Source organism: Stenella coeruleoalba (assembly GCF_951394435.1).
Source record: "Stenella coeruleoalba genome assembly, chromosome: 2".
Classification (NCBI taxonomy): Eukaryota; Metazoa; Chordata; class Mammalia; order Artiodactyla; family Delphinidae; genus Stenella; species Stenella coeruleoalba.
The window spans coordinates 116,121,121-116,140,290 of NC_137147.1; the positions used below are offsets into that span (position 1 = coordinate 116,121,121).

General features: G+C 45.7%; 1 protein-coding gene across 2 annotated transcripts in view; it reads left to right on the plus strand.

The window, feature by feature from the left end:
- SLCO3A1 (solute carrier organic anion transporter family member 3A1) overlaps positions 1–11,920 on the plus strand; it is a gene marked incomplete at its 3' end in the record, with an annotated part of 316,397 nt that extends 304,477 nt beyond the window's left edge. The window contains exons 10-11 of one of the 2 annotated variants that reach the window (XM_079915152.1): positions 2,889–3,131; positions 11,838–11,920. In XM_079915152.1, coding sequence (XP_079771278.1) covers positions 2,889–3,131; positions 11,838–11,920 — 326 coding nt within the window. Of the gene's footprint in view, positions 1–2,888; positions 6,261–11,837 lie in introns of those variants that run through there. The other variant, XM_079915151.1, reaches the window with a different exon arrangement.
- Between the last annotated feature and the right edge of the window lie 7,250 nt (positions 11,921–19,170).

The window sequence follows — 19,170 nt, forward strand, 5'->3', positions numbered from 1 at the left end:
CAGAAGGAAAAGGAGGGAGGAGCATGGGAGCCAATTACAACCTAGTAAAACTCTGACAAATAGACAAGTGAATGGATCTGCATTCTCCCACTGGGCCACAGGAACAGGCCAGATTTGTCCCATTGATCCCCACGTCTATCCACAATCTAAACTGGCTCCAGATCGCCATTTCTTTACTTAAGTAATGTGGAGTGTGGTTGCCATGGCAGTTCCTCCAGTTGGCTCTTTTTCAGTTAAATGAAGAAAGGTATCTGTTGGGGGTCAGGAGAAGACACACTGGTTAGTAAGAAAGGTCTCAAACACCTGGGCAGCCTTTGGGGCAGAGAATGCTGGGAATGTGAGTTTCCACCCACCAAGACCAACCTGACCTGGGAGCTGCAAAGAGGGAGCAGGTTGTATTGGGAATTTGAGTCTGGAGTTTATTAACTCAAGCTGCCAGAGAGATTTAATTGCAGTTTCAATGAAAATTTCTTCCTGGGGGTGGGGGGCGGTTTCTCTTTGGGGTAACAAGCGACAGAGTTGGACAGTGCTAAGGATAAGTGCTGAGGCACCTGGGCCCAGGAGGAAGCCCTGCCAACCGCATCAGCACTGATAGGATCATGCAGTTCTCTCCCCATGCCATCCCAGGCCAGTCATTAAAACCAAGGAAACACTGTATGACAGACTCTAACACATATGTATGGAATGTAAAAAGAAAGAAAAAGAAAAACTGGTTCGGATGAACCTAGGGGCAGGACAGGAATAAAGACGCAGATGTTGAGAATGGACTTGAGGACATGGGGAGGGGGAAGGGTAAGCTGGGACAAAGTGAGAGAGTGGCATGGACATATATACACTACCAAACGTAAAATAGGTAGCTAGTGGGGAGCAGCCACATAGCACAAGGAGATCAGCTCGGTGCTTTGTGACCACCCTAGAGGGGTGGGATAGGGAGGGTGGGAGGGAGGGAGACGCAAGAGGGAGGAGATATGGGGATGTATGTACACATATAGCTGATTCACTTTGTTATACAGCAGAAACTAAGTAAAGCGATTATACTCCAATAAAGATGTTAAAAAAACCCAAACAAACAAGGAAACAGACTCACAGACATAGACTAGAAAACAAACTTATGGTTATCAAAGGGGAAAGGGAGGGAAGGGATAAATTAGGAGTTTGGCATTAACAGATTCACACTACTACATATAAAATAGATAAACAACAAGGACCTACCGTATAGCGTGGGAACTGTATTCAATATCTTGTAATAACCTATAATGGAAAAGAATCTGAAAAAGAATAGATATGTATAATTGAATCACTGCTGTACACCTGAAACTAACATAACGTTGTTAATCAACTAGACTTCAGTTAAAAAAACAAACCAAGGAAGTGCTGCTTCCTTCATTAAGCCCTCCTCTTCCAGGCTGCCCTCTGAGGCTCTGCTGTGGGTATAACAGAGCCATTCTTATTCTGGTGATCATGGATGGACTTCAGGGGTCCATGAAACCCCTGAAATGTGGATGCGATTTTGTGGGTAGATGTATTTTTCTGAAGGAAAGGTCGATATCTCATCAAATTGTCAGTGGGATTTTCCTTAATACAAAAGTGAAACTCAGTCCAGGGCTGAAAAGAATGCTCAGGGTATCAGGGTACCTTGGCACTGGGATATGGGAATTGTCACCACCTGCTTCCAGGGATCACTTCCTGCTTCTCACCGAAGATGATTGGTACCATATTCTGGCCTTGGGGACACTGTTTCTTCCGAAGCAATTAATTTGTATTAATGGCCCATCCATTGCTTTCCCATAATACAGATGAAACATTTTTCCCCCAACAGGGCAGAATCGCCTGGGAATGTTTTATTTTAACAATGCTGATGACCAGGCCACATACCCAATATTCCGATTTAATTGGTCTCGGGTAGGACACCTCAGAGGATTTTAATGTGCAGCCAGGCCTGATAACCTTTGAGCTCGGGGGTAGCAGCAGGCGCATGAACGCAGAGAGTAACAGAGAACTGAATTAAGGATGATGAATAGTTTCCATCTCGTCTGCCTTTTTCGATGACTGATTGTAGGTGCATGAAATGATCTATTGTGAAGGTTTTAAAACCGGTTCCTGGTTCAGAATGAAAAGTATTCTGTTCCAGTGGTAATATGTAGGGGAAGGAAAGTTGTCAGCATGTGTGCAGATATTTTCCAGCTATTAAACCATACACACGTGTATACTTACATATCTTTGTATATATACATATATGAGAACACATCCTTCATATGTATATGTGTGTATGTGTATTATATATACACACACATAAGGTGTAGTGTACTCATTTTCAACCTCTGGTCCCCTCTGGTTCCAACTCCCTCCTCTCAAGAGCCCACAGAGCCTCAGAAGCTCCATGCAAAAGAGCGATACGCAGAGTATGATGCCTCTTAGCAGTTTCCTCTACAAGGGTGCACTGCTTTGAGTGACACCAAGAATGTCTCCCTTCAGGGAAGACTCTTCCTTCTCAGACTCTCAGTGGGTGATGATCCCGGATGTCATTTGTGTTTACTCTGTGCCACGCACTGTTCTAAATGCTTTCCATGTATTCAATGAGCCAAGCTTCACAGTGATCTGAGAAGGACTGATGTTATTAACCCCATCTTGCAGATGGGGAAACTAAGGCACAGAGGGCTTAAATAACTTGCACAGGCTTGTGCAGGAAGAGGCAGAGCTGAGATTAGAACCCAAGCAGTTCGACCTCCTGACAGGGTCTTTACCCCACTGTGCTATAGAACCACTGAATGTGGTCCACGAACCCTGCGGTCTTGTCGGAAGAGATACGTACGGGGACAGGGGAGCCCTTCTCTCCATCGAACCAGCCGTTCGAGCCCAAACATTAACTGTCCGTTTCCCTCTGACAGGCTTCATCCCCCCACCACTCATCTTCGGGGCCGGCATCGACTCCACCTGCCTGTTCTGGAGCACATTCTGTGGGGAGCAAGGCGCCTGCGTCCTCTACGACAACGTGGCCTACAGATACCTGTACGTCAGCATCGCCATCGCGCTCAAGTCCTTTGCCTTCCTCCTCTACACCACCACGTGGCAGTGCCTGAGGAAAAACTATAAACGATACATCAAAAACCACGAGGGCGGGCTGAGCACCAGTGAGTTCTTTGCCTCTACTCTGACCCTAGACAATCTGGGGAGGGACCCTGTGCCCGCCAACCAGACACATAGGACAAAATTTATCTATAACCTTGAAGATCATGAGTGGTGTGAGAACATGGAGTCTGTTTTATAGTGACTGAAGGAGGGTTGAACTCTGTATTAGTCATCCAAGGGTCATTTTTCCTAAAAAAAGAAAAAAAAGAAAAAAGTTAAAAAAAAAAACTCAATACACACAGAGACACACACACACACATGTACACACAGCACCTTTGTCCTTTTTCTCAAAATCAGAGCCAGACAGGATTCAAACTAAGGAGAGCGTGGGATCACGTGGTTGACATGCAACCTCCTGGGGCTCAGAGTCTACTCTTTGAAGGCACCTCATGGTTTTTTCAGGATGCCGACAGCTGCAAGCAACAGGCACTGCCAAATTCAGGGAACAGTGGTGGCCGGCTTGGAGGACGGACCTTTCTGGATATATATACACATACAAAACAAAAAAATATATATATATTAAAAAAAAGAAGTCTACTAAAAAACCCAAGTTGACAACATTTGCCAGGATAAGCACTAGTGACACACCCCATGCCACCCTCCCCGCCCACATGGGGGGGGAGGGGCACCCAAGTCGGAGGAGTGGAGGCCCACTTCTCTAACTTTTGCAATATGGGTCGCTGTGTGGACGACTCACCCAGTCTACACATGTGGTTCAAGGCCCCAGAGTTCTCTCAGCGATGCTAAAGGGTGATCTGTGCTGGAGACTGTAATTGACACCTCTCACCAGCTCCATTTCCATTTCTCAAGACTGAGGGCCCCAGGGGGAGCCGGACATGGGGGGGCCAGCACCTCCCCTTCCCCGCAGCACCTCCCATTGGGGTGCGTCCCCCAGCCCCGCAGAGTGACCTCAGGAAGCAGTGGGCCTCGCCTGGCTATGACTGACTTTGCTCAGAGCCGGTGAAACCCAACCTAGTCCAAGTCATTTGCTTACATTTGCCAAACATTTTGCCATTTTTAAGGAAAAAAATGCAATGCATATGAATTTCAAACTGTTGTATGTGTAATCCTCTGATACTATTTTTAACTACTTCTCAAATCTGTGTTAACCCTTCAGTCACTAACACAGTTCTCTAGGCCGAATTTATTACGCTGGTTGCTTTTACTTTTCTCCTTTTTTAATGCACCAAAAATATAATGTTATTCAAGGGATGCAATTAATCTATTGTAATTTTTTTATCATTTTATCCTCATTTGGATAGTCTGTGAAAACAAGAATATGCAGTGTGTTAAAAGAAAAAAAAAAAAAGCTTAAAAAAGAGAGTGTATATGCACCCTGCCTTTAAAAGGATCACATTTGAGGCAACAGGGGATAACGTGATGAATTGCAAATTTGCCTTCTCCATTTATTCCCCATGATTCAGTGATCACTGTCACGGGAAGCCCTTTCATATGCCTGCTTCACATGCCAAGAGGTGTTCTTTTCAACCTGCAGCGGAGACACGCTCAGCTGTGGGTTGTGTGTATGGGTGCAGGGCTTCTGGGGAGAGGAGACGGAAAAAAGAACAGTTCCCTAGCACAAGCTTTGAGCAGCATGTAATGTCTGGGATAACAGACCCACAAGCTCCTGGAAGCTACTGCACGTTCACTGCCTGAAAATGTCTAATATCTTCAGGGTCAGTCTTGAACTAAGAGGCCTTTGTCTGTATGTGTTTTGAAAGTGGCTGAATCTCAAACAGCTAGAAGCGAACCTACCGTTGTTTGGGGTAAGAATCACAGGAAAACCTCTTGCATCCAGCTGACTCGGCCTGGTGGGGCGTTTGCAGAAGGGGCAGAGCTTATGAGAGAGAGAGCACGCGCACATGCACACACAGGGTCCAGTTAACCCACCTTTCATGCTATTGCAGTGACCTCGATCTAGGCCACTCCTGGGCCTGGAAAGACCCCAAGGATGGGTTGGTTGGTTGGCTTTTTCACCTCAGACAGACACGTATTTTCAGGTCATCTAGAAGGCCACAAGAGAATCAGGAAAGAAAAGAGTGGGGCGGCGGGAGAGGGGCATTGTGATGAATTTTTAACAAATGCTGTAAATGGGGCAGTTTGAGTTACAGCCCCAAACTAGAGAAAAGCCCCACGGAGCAAGGATGCCCAAAAGAAGCTTGTGTCGCGGTGCGGAGCCACCGTGATCTGCTGCATCCCGGGACAGGATGCTTCTGGAAGAGCTTCCTCCTGTGTTTTGCTTGAGTCTGTCCTTGTTCCTGAAAATGGGGACGCTCATCAATATGTTAACTAGTTAAAGGTGGGATTGTTCTCCAACAATTCATAAACTGTGTACACTCTGTGGCTCCCGAGGCTGTGATTCCATCCTGTATAGGTGTTGGGTTGGTTTTGTCTTGAAAATGTATTGCTAATAGATCACTGCCCTCTTGTATATGATTGTGTAGCTCCCCCAAATCAGTCCACACCCACGGAGGCTGCAGAACCTCGTGTTTCATGGGGCTATTTGTGTTTTTGTTTGTTTTTTAAAAAAGATTTTTGAAAACTCTTTGCATTTTGGCTATTTTTCCTAAGATTTTAGACTGAATAAGAGGTTAGGATGACAAAGGAAAACAACTCCAGGGCTCAGTTTTATCAACAACTGGATCGAAATTTAAAGGCCCCTCTTGTAAGAGGGCTCTAACATGTGTTGTTGTCACCTTTAAAAATTTTAATTTCTCTCCCATACTCCAGAACAGAAAACCTAGTCTAGCTTTAATTTTCCTTTTGTGCTACAAGGAACCGTTGTACATACCCTTCCCAATCCGGCCCCTTGATTATTTGCTTGGTTTTGAGCAGGATTTTAAATGGAAAGATTTCCTGGGGAGATCTTCATTGGACTTATGGAAAACAAAAATGTAAGGGACGGAATAAACCTAGAAAGTGAATGCTAACGTTCTCTCTCTTCTGCTACAAAGCCCTCCACCACCTTAGTGGAAGGTGCCCAGGGATGGATGGAAAGGCTCTCTTTGCTGCAACTTGCGACAGGTTTTTGTAACTCCTACATATAGACCAAAAAGGTTTCTACCAGTAATATTCCTGCATATGAAGTGAACACATTTTCTAGAGTCTCTGTCTCTGGGGGACGGAGTTTGCTGTCTTCCTCCTGCTGAGGCTGTGCGCTGTCAGGGAAGCCCAGCAGCTTTGCTGCCTTCTTCACGCCTCCACAGAGGAAGGCTGTGAAGCTCCCAGGCACCCCAGGGACACTGCCACTCCAGGAGGCCACAGCATGTGGGCTTTCCTCACAGCTAACGAAGGAGCCAGAGATGCTTCTGCTCACGAGTCCCCTAAGGAGTTTGCTAGCAGCCCTTAACAGGCAAAGTAATAAGGGGAAACCAAGAGCTTCTAAGGAATCCTTTGACAGACTTCCTAATGTCTTCCGAGCAGGAAGGAACGTGCTTCTCCATAAAAATCGCTTCTTTCTCCCCACCCTCCAGTGGAATAGCTTCCCCTAGTGATGATTTGTAGAGTTCGGTTAAGTGGTGTCTCTACATTCAAATCCCTGATTCCACTTCCCCATCTCCAATAATAACCTAGAGCATCCCCTCGCTCGGGCGTGGCAACATTTCCCATGCCTTGCACGCAGGCCCAAGGTGACCCACAGAAATATTCTGTTCAAGGCGGCCAGCTGGTCCCTGGGATGATAGCCACACCACTCCTGAGGAGATTTCTCAGGAAAAAGATTCTGCCGTGGTTGCTAATAGATTATCTTCCACACTTCCAAAGCAGGCCATTCCTGAGGAGCATGTAAAATGGAAACATACATATACTCACAGGGAAACCCTCTGAGGAGAAGCAGCTGTTGGTTCCGCATGAGCCTACAAGGCTGTTTTTCTTGCTGCCCGCTGTTCAGGTCATAGGAAGTGTGGTTTCTCCTCCACCCAGTCAAGCCCACCAGGCCTGTGTTCTAAGCCCTGTTTGGGAGTCCTGAATGTACTCCTGAGCAACGTGAAGCAATAAAGTTCAACCTGTAGAAATCAATGCAGCTGATTATACAATCAAGAAAAGAGGGACAGGACAGGGTAAGCTTCTGTCCTGTTTGGTGGTGTTCACCCTACTGTTTTGTTGTTTGTATGTTTGGGTGGTGTTCACCCTATTGTTTTGTTGTTTGTATGTTTGGTTTGGTTTGGATGAGGGGAGAAAAACAGACAAGCAGTTTTTCAGTCTAACAGAATATTTGCTGTCTTGTGCTGTTCTTACCTGTTTCGATGGAGAATGAGTATCTGTCCAGGAGAAGGTGCCGGACACGTAGTAGGGGCTTAATTACTCCACTGAGCTCATGTCAGTGCCTCTCAACAGCCTCCTTTGAGCCATGGTCTGTGTCTCCCTTTCGGTTAGAATCCAGATCAAATCCCTCAGAGGTGCGACATTTTCCAAGAGAGGGTGCTAGTGAAATTAAATTGAGCCTGGAAATTAATTTGAGGCATAAACAGAGTCCTTTTCCTCCTCTCTGCCCTTCCCTCCTTGTTTCCTCCTTATTCACCTCTCCCAACTCAGTTCAAATTCTTGAGTTCTGCACAGCTGTGAGGACTTAATCTCTGAGAGTGACCAGCCCTACCGATAGCCTTTGGACCTAGCCCCCCTGGGGTATTATGGTTACTCAGGAATAAATTGGTAAAACAAAGGAATCTCTTAACTGGCAGAACATGCAAGAAAGACATTGTTCAGATGCCTCTTGCGGGGCCTGTTGCTAGGATCACACGGGAATTTACACTGTCTGCACACAGCCACCCACTTGTGTCTCCCCTCCCTCATGCTTGTAGGTGACCTCAGAGTGCTTGGTTATCATGGCAGGGAGGACATGAGTTAAAAAGCCTGAAATGGGGAATTCAGAAAAGCCGGGATTCCCCAGCACATTAGAAATCTGTGACTGCCATGGAGATAAGGACAGAGCTCATGCTTCTCAGGGACCCTCCACATGGTAGCACAGTTTTCCTTGGCAGGATTAGTGCCATTTAGGGGAGCATTATATGAGCTTGATAATTTCCAGTGATGTGTTTATTCACTCACGACTTCATTAAAATGTTGACTGTGTGCCAGGCTCCGAACCAGGTACAAAGGTAGAGAAGACATGGTCCCACCCTCCAAGAACTCAAAGTTTAATGATTGAAACAGACCTGAACACAAATAAAAGCAATAGAATAGTCATTTTAAGAGCCAGGGTCTGTCTGTCTGTCTGTCTGTGTCTGGGAGCAATGAGGGCTGTTTCAGGGAGCTGGGAAGTTCTGCATCATGGCATCAAGAATCAGGAAGGCTTCAGAGAGCCGGTGGTCTAGAAAACAAGAACCAAAGAGCAGTGGATGTCTGCCAGGGAGCCAGGGGAAGAGACCCTCCATCGACAGGACCAGCAGAGCAAGTTCACAAACCTTCCATAAAGGACCAGGTTGTGACCATTTTAGGCTTTGAGGATCATTGAGTCTTTGTGGCCACTACTCTTTTGTCATAGCAGGGAAGCAGCCCGAGACAATGTGTAAACAAATGAGTGGGCTGTGCTCCAATAAAGCTTTATTTACAAAGACAGGCAGTCTCTGGGTTTGGCTGAGGGAGGGCTGTAGCATGCTGATCTCTGTTCTGGAAAACAACGAGGTCTGAAGCAGCATGGCATACAGTCTGATGGACTGTAGCAGCAGAGGCCACTGTAGCCTGGGCTGAGTGATGGATTGGAAGGGTCCTTCAGCCTTAAAAATCTAATTCAGGTATCCCATTTTCCAAGAAAGAGGTAAGTATCCCATTGTCGTCAGGGTTTGCAATGAAGGCAACATTATCTTTCTCCTGTGTAACGAGGGGAATTGGAACTATACAATCTACAGTCTCTTCCAGCCCTGACACCCACTTCCTAGCTCTACCAGAGTAATCATCTGTTTTTCTTAAGTGATGGAAGTGGACATGGGAGGGGAAAATGCAGGAACAAGACAGAGGAGATTGAATCCAGATACTGAATAGTGTCTCAAGTTTCTTCCCTCCAAGACGAAACCTTGGCACTAGAAAGCTAGTAGATATGCCCAGTGGAATCATTGGTAAGCATGAATAATAACTAATAATAATAGTAGCTGACATTTGCCAAGCACTTAGTATGAACCAGCTTATCACATGTATTAGCTCGTTTAATCTCAACCATAGCCCTGTGAGGCAGAAGCAGTTATTAAACTTCAGTTTACACAAAAGGAAAATGAGTCTGGGAAAGCTTCCAGAATTGGCTCAAGGTCACAAAGCCGAGTTTCAAACCCAGGTCAACAAATCCACAGCTCGTGTTCTTTGCCTTTATGGGTACTCCCTCCATCCTGGGCAGGAAATGAGAGACCCTTCCCACCTGTAGGGATGTCCTATTCAGAAGACTCCAACTCAAATGGACTGTGGATGCCCCCGACGCTCTCGCATGCCCCCTATCATAACAACGGGGACATGGCAACAGCTGTATTCTGGGGACATCTGCTCTTCCTGTGTTGTTCCCAGTCTTAACCACAGAGCCCAGTGATAACTTATTTGGGATGTTCTACCAGAAGCAGGCAGGTAAGAGGAAACAGGAGATGATGCCTCCACTCTAATGCATTTTGAAATGCAATTTCAAAGTGCTGAAATACCAGGGAGACAGTCCTCAGCACTGGTCATCAGCTCCAGTGGGAGAGACCCCGGACACCCCTCCCACCTGGCACCCCTGCAGTCCTCAGCATCAACCTCAGGAGCTCGGCTCCAGCCCAGGGCCTCAGACACACCGATGCTGGTCACTGGTTGGAGATATGTCTTGCTCTATTATCAAATACTAGACTTTTAGGAACAGAGTTTCTAGATGTTTTGATTTTTGTATTAACGACTCAGGCCAACAATCAGTAATTGATGATTAGCACCGATTCTGAATATTTTTCTGTCAGGTAAAGTGATTATGTTCTCTTACTGGGAGCAGATGGAACAACCATAGTAAATTTTCTGGAGGTTTAACATCCTGTAGGCTGAGATTTTACCAGCCCATTACATCCCAGAAAATAATGTTCCTCTTAAATTTATGCTAACTTAATAGAAGGTAACTCTCGTGGAGATGGGTTTGTCAAGACTGTTGGATTTTATAATCGAAGACCATAAAATGAAGTGGAAGTATGCAACGTAGGACGTTTCATTATAAGAGGAACCCAGCTAACACATCAGTTGTGCTCTAGCCCAGCCCTTTACAGGAGGAAAGGGGCTGGAAGCTCATGCTTATTATGAGGCTGCTACCCACGTGCCAGGGGCCCTAAGGCCTGATCCCAGGTAATATTCTCAGCAGCTTTCTCACACCTGCCCTATGAGGTAAGTGTCATTGTTTCCACTTTACAGATCAGAAAACTAAGGCTCAGTAAACCAAAGCTTCCCAAGGTCACACAGCTAGTTAGAAAGTCACCAGGAGCCAATGTCGGGTCTGTCTGACTCCTGAACCAGTGCTCTCTCCATGACACCACGAACGCCACCAAAGTGAGAACGCAGATCTGGCTGGCTCCTCAGGAAGCTTTGATGAAACCAGGAAGGCATCTACTGTCAGAAACCCCTACAAAAGTCTATAATTCCATAGAGAAATGAGGCAAGAGCTGGCAGTGAAAACCTCTGCCAAACTTTGCCTACCGGCACAGAGATCTAAAATGAGAAGAACTTTCTTTCCTTCAGTAAACACTGGAGACCTTTAGAAACACTCCTCCTTCCTTTTTCCACCTTAGCCACATCAGCAGAAGTTGACCATCTCCCCATCATTCTCTGCCTGATTCATTCTGCACACAAGGACCAACCCCGTCTCTCTCACTTCTGTCCCACCTTCCCCAACTCCCTGCCCCCATGGCTTCTAACAGAGCCCCCAAGACTAAAAGAACTTGAACCTTGTGAAAGTTGAGAAGGATTCTCCAAACTGTCCAGAACATGTGAGCTGCATCTCCTATAAGCCAGGTCTCAGCTGCAAAATCCTGAGGAAAGGACTGACATTTCCACATTGTCACCTTTTGTACTACCGGGTCAGAGTCTAGAGAGGACAAGGAAATGAGTGGGGATTTCCATGGTACCGCTCTGGCTATCATCGAACAGGAAAGCTGCATGTCACGGTCATGGAGACCTACACAACTTGTAAGTCATCACAGGGACGAAGCTGGGTTTTTCGTGCCTTTTAAATGAAGCCTCAGCATCTATTTCAGAAGTGTTGTGGAGGCTTAAAAACCTTGCTCCAACGAGGAGATTCTTTCACTCAGCATGTGGTGACCCTCTGTGGCTGAATGAGAAGCAAACTGGTCCCAAATGCTGGAGGAGAAAGCATGACGTTAGAATGCCAGGAGGTTCTCTCTGGTACACAGCCACCTGTTCAACAGAGATTGCAGTGACAGTGTCTGTCAGTGGTGACTTACGAGGATGAAGATAAGTTGATGACGGGGATGCAGCTTATTCCTTCCCATAGAGTAAACATCCACGTAGGTGTTGGTACAGACATGTATAGATATGCGCTTCTCAGAAAAATTTGGCCTACATAAAGGTCTTCGGGCTTGGAGTCTGGTTCCTTGGGGTGACGTGGAGCAAAATGTAGCGTTTTATTGACATGACTTCCTGCTCTTATCCATTCCACTGGAAGGCCAGGATGCTGTTATATAAGCCTAAAAAATAAGTAGGAAAACCAGAAAAGACCGATCTCTTTTTCCTCTTGGCTCTCTTCCCCCCTCCCCCTTTAGGCACAGAGTACCAAGACATTGAGACTGAGAAAACCTGTCCCGAGTCACAGTCACCTTCAGAAGACTCCTTTGTGAGAAGCTGAGGGCCTGGCCCTCGTCCTGCACAGAACAGCCCGCCACCGCCCACAGACCTCGCGGGCCTGACTTAGCGTGCTCTGCCCTGCCTGAGAACCCAAGGGTCCCTGTGAGGACTCTCCGGCCAGTACGTGGTCCTTTGAGGCCCCAAGCACAGGCCTGTGACGAGGACTAAGCAGGTGTCTGTGGCCAGGAGTCCTCCAAACCCTTGGAGTAGGCATTTTCCTGGATCACTAAAGAGTAATATTGACCAGATGTGCAAATTTCCTTCTGCCCATTCCCTCCTTTGGCTTCTGTGGGGATGGTCTGCTGACATGCTTTAGAAAACTCCCTCTTGGGAATGCTTCTCTGACCGAGGGCTCCAACAGTTCTTCCAAAAGCAGCTAAGTCTGGATTTTAAAAGGAGGGGGTAAAAATTACCCTGTTTCCTAGAACAGAGGGGGGAAAAAAGCACATACTCAATAGATTTTGAGTGTGGTATTCTGTATTTTTGCAGCTTCTATTTTCCAGATGAGCAGTCTAGAAATATGTGATGTAAAGTACATACTGTACGTTTGCTGAGAATTATATTAAAAGCACTATTTTAATTCTTGCTCAGTCTCACGCTGTAATCTCTATTATCTTTCTCTCTTGTGTCTTGGGTAGGACAATCCTCAAAGACTCTTGAGGAGAGTGTTTCTGGCTGTGTGTGTTCTATATTTACGGGCTTTGAATAGTTCAAAAGAGCACAGTCTTTGGAGCCGAAACAGACCTGGGTTCAAATCCTCATCCCAGCACTCGCTTACTGGTGTGGTATTGGGGAAGTGATCTGACTCCTCTGAGCCCCAGTTTCATCATCTGTAAAATGGGAATACTGTCGCCTGCTTTACACAATTGTGGTAAGGCTTCAATGCAATCCAGCGTGAAGGAAGCACCATGTCTCACAGAGAATGAGCACGGAGAAATGGTACTTGTTCATTGCTTCCCAGCCTCTGGCTGGAATTAGATGGTCCACAACACTGTCATGGTTCCTACTGATACATTCCATAGTACTGTAATGTCACCATCTGGTTTTCCTCTCTGGTTCTCCCATTGTCCGTAAACCCTGGGAGAGCAGGTAACGGCTTCCTCTTGGGATACAGTGCCTAGAATAGTGTGTGACATTTGGTGGATGTTCATTGTATAATTGAATGAATGAATGATGAACAAACAACCTCAGAATCATCAACCTCTGGGGCTTTGACTTTAGTCCCACCCCTCTGAGGCAAGGGCAGCATTTGCCTTCCCTTCTCTAGGTCCATAGACCCTCCCACAAGCCTCACTGCCTGGCTGGAGCTCCATTGCCTTCCCAGTCATTGTTAGGCTGCCATTGTGAGGCTGCTTCCTAATTGGCCAGCTTCTCCACTACATCCTTAATCCACTGACAGGACTCCTACCTCCTATGGACAGTCAAGTTGATGCCTGCCGCTGGTGTGCATCTGAGAGTCCTCACTACAGTCATTACATCCCTGGCCAGACAGGAGCTCCGGGAGCTAATGCTCACTCTCTGTCATCTGAACAGAAGACCCAGCATGGCCCCAGTCCTCATGTGGGGCTAACCCTGAGAACTGACCTATGTTCTCAGATCCCCTTACAGCCTGGATCTTGCCCTCCTACAGCCCCATCGTTTGCAGTTGAGCTCACCTGAAATCAACGCTTGTCAAGCTAATATTCCTTGAAGACTTCACCCTCCCTCAGCCCTGCCTGATATTTTCACTCTGGGATCCATGGACTCAGAAAAGAGTATGCTTGGGTGAGTTACCTTCTCTGAGGCCCTATTACCTGGCCCATTGGTGTCTCGAGGACTTCTTTTCAGCCTGACCCTATTATTTATGGGATTGTTTCTTTTTTGCAACAAAACAACATGATTTATTCTCTCCAGCATAAAAATCCCAAGAAAATGCAATTTCAACGTTTTCCATCATGATGTGAAAAGATGCTGAAACAGCTGAAAAAGTGGTTAGTGATTCCTCACGGAAGCTGAGCTTCATTTGCACTGGAAATTCAGTTGGAGGCGGAAGAAGGAAGAAGGGGAGGGTGTTGCTTATGGCATCCATGCTCTCAGTCCAAAATCTCACATTTGTTTTTCACCTACAGTCCAATTTCTTTTCTTTTGCTATATTTTCCACTGTAAAGGCAGTCAATTTATGGAAAACTTACACTCCCATCTATTTTATCTGAACTTCACAAAGATGTCTTACTTATTTTGGGGGATCAAGAGATTCATCCTTCAATATCTAAGCAGGTCCGTGAGAGAGCTGTGTGCACAGGTTGTTCAACCAACTCAGGGAGAATAGACTGCTTAGATTAATCCAAATGCCATTTCCTCCAGATGTCCTATCAACTACCATGGGCCACTGGGGCTTTCAACTACGTATATATTTGGTCCATCTTGATCTAGATCTGAAAATCCAACTTGACCCTTTTCTCAGTCTTTGTGAAAGGGTTAGTCATGCACCCAAACATTTGGCACAACTGAAATTAAAACAAGCTGTTTCTGTGGCCTTGAATGTGGATTCAGAACCACCATGATCACATCCACTTTACAAAGAGCTGCCCTTTTTTTTTTTTCTTTTCAGGCTTTGTTACTTCAGGAACTCCTGCTATAGCACTGTTACCATAACTGTGCAGAGAAATGTCTAATTAATGCAGAGGGCAGAGACTAGCTTTTGCTTTCCAGAAAGCATCTTTAAAAATGTCTTAACCTTTCTGAGTTCTAGTGTTCCCATGTATAAAATGCATAAACACGTAGTTATCAGATCCCCAAAGGAGAGCTTTGCAGATCTTCAAGAGTGTTTCAATGGGCAATCTCACTTCCCACTTCCTCCTAAGGTAATTAAGGGGTGAAATAAAGAAGACAATCAACCTGGAACACAAAGGCAGGGTAATAAATGCATGAGTTCAGTTGACCAGCAATATAAAAAAAACAGGCTCAGGGACTGAAACATGACATGGCCGAAGCCAGCAGCCTCCTTTGGAAAGGAGACATTCTCCTGTGAGGCTCTCTCCATCACCTGTCACTGAGAACTTGCCCACAATCCCCAGGAGCAACTGAAACATCTCCCAGTGAAAAGGAGGTGGGAACCCCTGTCCTCAGGCTTTACACCCCCAGCTTAGCAACAGGCTCCTTTCTTACCCCGGAAGCTTAACTTGCTCCCATGCTGATCCTTCCATTTCTTTGGGGAATTATTCTGTAGGAAGGCAACTAAATTTTCATAGTAAAATCAGTGCTTGATATAGGTAAAAAGAAAATACAAAAACAAAAAAGAAAAGAGCCCAAAGAAAATGGCTGTTCCTTCTGTTGTTTCTAAAATAATCATTGCCTAGCTCTTTAAGTTCAATGCAAATAATTAGGCATTACAATGCAATGCTAGAAAGGGAGACAATATGCCTTTTTTTTTTTGACTTTGTTTATCGAAGTGTAGTTGATTTACAATGTGTTAGTTTCAGGTGTACAGCAAAGAGATTCAGTTATATATATATATATTTTTCAGATTCTTTTCCCTTATAGGTTGTTACAAAATATTAAGTATAGTTCCCTGTGCTATACAGTAGGTCCTTATTTATCTATTTTATATATAGTAGTATGTAACTATTAATCCCAAACTCCTAATTTATCCCTCCCCTCCCTTTCCCGTTTGGTAACCATAAGTTTGTTTTCTATGTCTCTAGGTCTATTTCTATTTTGTAAATAAGTTTCTTTGTATCTTTTTTCTTTTTTTTTTTTTTAGATTCCACATATAAGCAATATCATATGATATTTGTCTTTCTCTGTCTGGCTTACTGGCTTACTTCACTTAGTATGATAATCTCTAGGTCCATCCATGTTGCTGAAAATGGCATTATTTCATTCTTTTTTTATGGGTGACTGATATTCCATTGTTTATGTATACTACATCTTCTTTATCCATTCGTCTGTTGATGGACACTTAGGTTGCTTCCACATCTTGGCTATTATAAATAGTATTGTAATGAACATTGGGGAGATGTATGTCTTGAGCAGGACACTGGAGGTGAGATTTTATTTAAATGGCAACTGTCTCTGTGAACATGACCCTTGAAGAAGAAGTCAATCATTTCCTCAGATGGTATCAGCAGATCAATCCTGAAAGCATGACTGAGGCAGGGAGGAGAGATACAGAATTCAGACCATGTGGGTGAGGACAGGGCTTAAAAACACTTGGAGGCCCTCAGTCCGACTTGGTCCCACCCTGTCCTTCACGGCATCCTACAACTCTTGGGAATGTGAGTGCTGCGGGAGGTGATTGCTGTTCCTGCATCCATTCCATATTTCAAACTGATGTATGTTATGTTTAAAGCAAGGCTGTGATTTTCAGTTAGTACAGACAGGACCCTGTGAGGTCCTCTGCACATAGTAGGCCCTCTACAGCTGGGGGCAGTAGGAAGGCAGGATGGCTTGGTGGAAAGAGCAGGTAACAGGTCTGCATCTCAGCTCAGCTGCTTACTAACCTTGCCAGGTTAGCATGTCACGTCACCACTCTGAACTTCGGCTACGTGTGGCTCTGAGATGGGAAGGTTTCAGCCCCCTTGGCAGAGACATCGTGAGAATTCAGTGTACGCACAGCCCATCATCTGTCCCTGGTGGGGCTCAAGAAGTGATGAGTTTCATTGAGAAGTCTCGTCCTCAGCCATTTAAATACAAACCAGCTTCCATTTACCAATATTTGCTACCACTTTGCTTTTTGGAAACCCTCTTTTCTGCTGTGTACTGCTCCTGAAATGACTTAATCAGTCAATTCCTTAATTTTTTGAGTCATTTTTACTTATTAAAATAGCTTCGCTTCACTCCTTAAGCCCTGGTCCTGGCCATTTGAGAACTCCTGACACATCTTCCATTCAAGCCCTCCCCAACAAGGGCAGGCCAGATGGACCTGTGCCTCTGGGGGGCCTGGAGCGAGGGGAAGCTTGTTCTGCTCTCTCCCCGCAACTGCCTTCCTCTTCTCTGCCCAAACTCGGATCCAGGGTGGTTTGCTTACCAGACTGCCCGTGGCTAAGCTTGCTGCCATCGCTGGCTGTCATTGCTGCCCCAACCCCTTCTGAAAAGTACTGGTGTGGAAGCAGACAAGCCCCAGGAAGCCCAACTAAAGAAGGAGCCCATCCCAGGAGCTCCCCTGGGCTCTGTGACTCCCTAGGAAACCCTCAGCCTACCACCTCACCTGAGCTCAGGCCTGGGGTAGGAGCAGGGCCATCATCCCCAGCTCTCTGTAACAGATTGGTTCCAAGGTCTGTCGTTGCCTCCCTCCTCCCCGGCCCATCTCGCCAGTGTACTCCCTCACCTCTCCCCAGCATGCTCTGATAGCGGCAGGACACGGCTGCAAGCCCTGGCACCCCGTGTGCAAGATGTCAGCCTCCCCTTCTTAATGTAACTGCAAATTTTACCAGCAATTGCTTTGGGGACCCCATTCCCTTAACATTGGGACTGAAAACCAGTCAATGTCACTCTTTGTAGACATCACTTCTCCCTGCAAAATGGTGACCTCTCACCCCCTTCTCCAGCCTTTTGGCGGGGGCACAGATGGGATGTGGGGAAGGAGGGAGGAGCTGTCAGTGCCAGTTTCTCTGAAGAGGGAAAAACCCCAAAGATCTCCCCTGGCATGCCACATCACCACATTATACAAAGATCATCAAAAGAGGAAGGCCAGCCAATGGGTGACCCTGATGTTAGATGACAATTCCTCAAAACAAGTCTCCCACCTTTTCAAAACAAACAGCTGCCTTGAGCCTGAGCCCTCAGCACCGTCTAGGCTTCAGGTAGCTAATGACTTGTAGGTTTCACACTTGATCAAAGAGTATCGATCCAGGGTCTCGTATGGAGCCCTGTACCCTAGGAGACCCTGTGGAGAGATCCAAGGAAGCCCTGTACACAATAAATCTACAATCTGGATTGAGGAAAAGCAAGCCTCTATATACTAAAAAGAACTCTGCAATACACTCTACATCCAGGCACTATTATTAAGAAATGGAGACATGACAGTGATGGGAATTCGGAGAGGAGAGAATCCTTAAGGACCAGAGCAGACAGATAAAGACATTCTCAAGGAGGTAGGGCGTGCAAAGGCCTCCGAAGAACTCTCTCTCTCATTTAGGATCCAGGTATGAGGTTTTGCCCTGTCCCTTGGAATGGGTTTCTGGAAGGAAGCAGGCAGTGATCACAGAAGTAAAATCTCTATGACAGACATGAGGATAAATATAACAATGTACCAAGCACTGGGCTAAATCCTTTACAAGTTCTGCCTCCTCATTGAAGCCTTGCAAACACTCTGTGAAATAGGATTTATTTCATACCAGCCTGTTAGCCTGGGTTTCGATCTAGGTTCCTCTAGTTGCCATCTACAGGACCGAGGGGTTCTCATAAATAAAGTGAAGATAATCATGCCCACTTCAAAGGAAGATTGTGGGATTCAGTGGAACAGTGTATATAAGGCACTTAGCACTGTGCCTGGCATCCAGAAAATGTCTAAGAAATGCAAGGTCTCTTCCTCCACTTGAGTACATAGAAAACACGTTCTCTCATGTTGCCAGGTCATCTGACAGAGGATTAAATTTTTTTTTTTTTTGCAGTACGCGGGCCTCTCACTGTTGTGGCCTCTCCCGTTGCGGAGCACAGGCTCCGGACACGCAGGCTCAGCGGCCATGGCTCACGGGCCCAGCTGCTCCGCGGCATGTGGGATCCTCCCGGACCGGGGCACGAACCCGTGTCCCCTGCATCGGCAGGCAGACTCTCAACCACTGCGCCACCAGGGAAGCCCAGAGGATTAAATTTTTAACTGAGCTAACTTGCATGGGTAAATAATTATAAGAGCAATTATCTCCCTGAGGACAATTATTTACCATCACCGTTTGCACCCACTGAAATTACATGCATAAGAAGCAGAGTCACCCATTGGCAGATAAACATAATTTTATTGGAAGAATGACATCCAATGGCTGATTGGATTAATAAAAGAAATTTTTCCCCAGAGGTTTTTCAGAAATGCTTCTCTAAATTGGATCATATTTTTTAAAAGCTTGTACTCTGAATTCAAATTATGTATTAATTCCTTTCCAAAATCAGCATGCATCCAACCCTTATAAACATCATGTACTTCTGGGAAGCTACAACTAAGATAGTTTTATAAACCACACAGACACCAATCCTCTTGATCTTTGTATAAGAATAGATCTATAAAAGACATAGGATTTCGTGGTAAAGTCAATTCTGCAAGTATTTCAAGTGAAT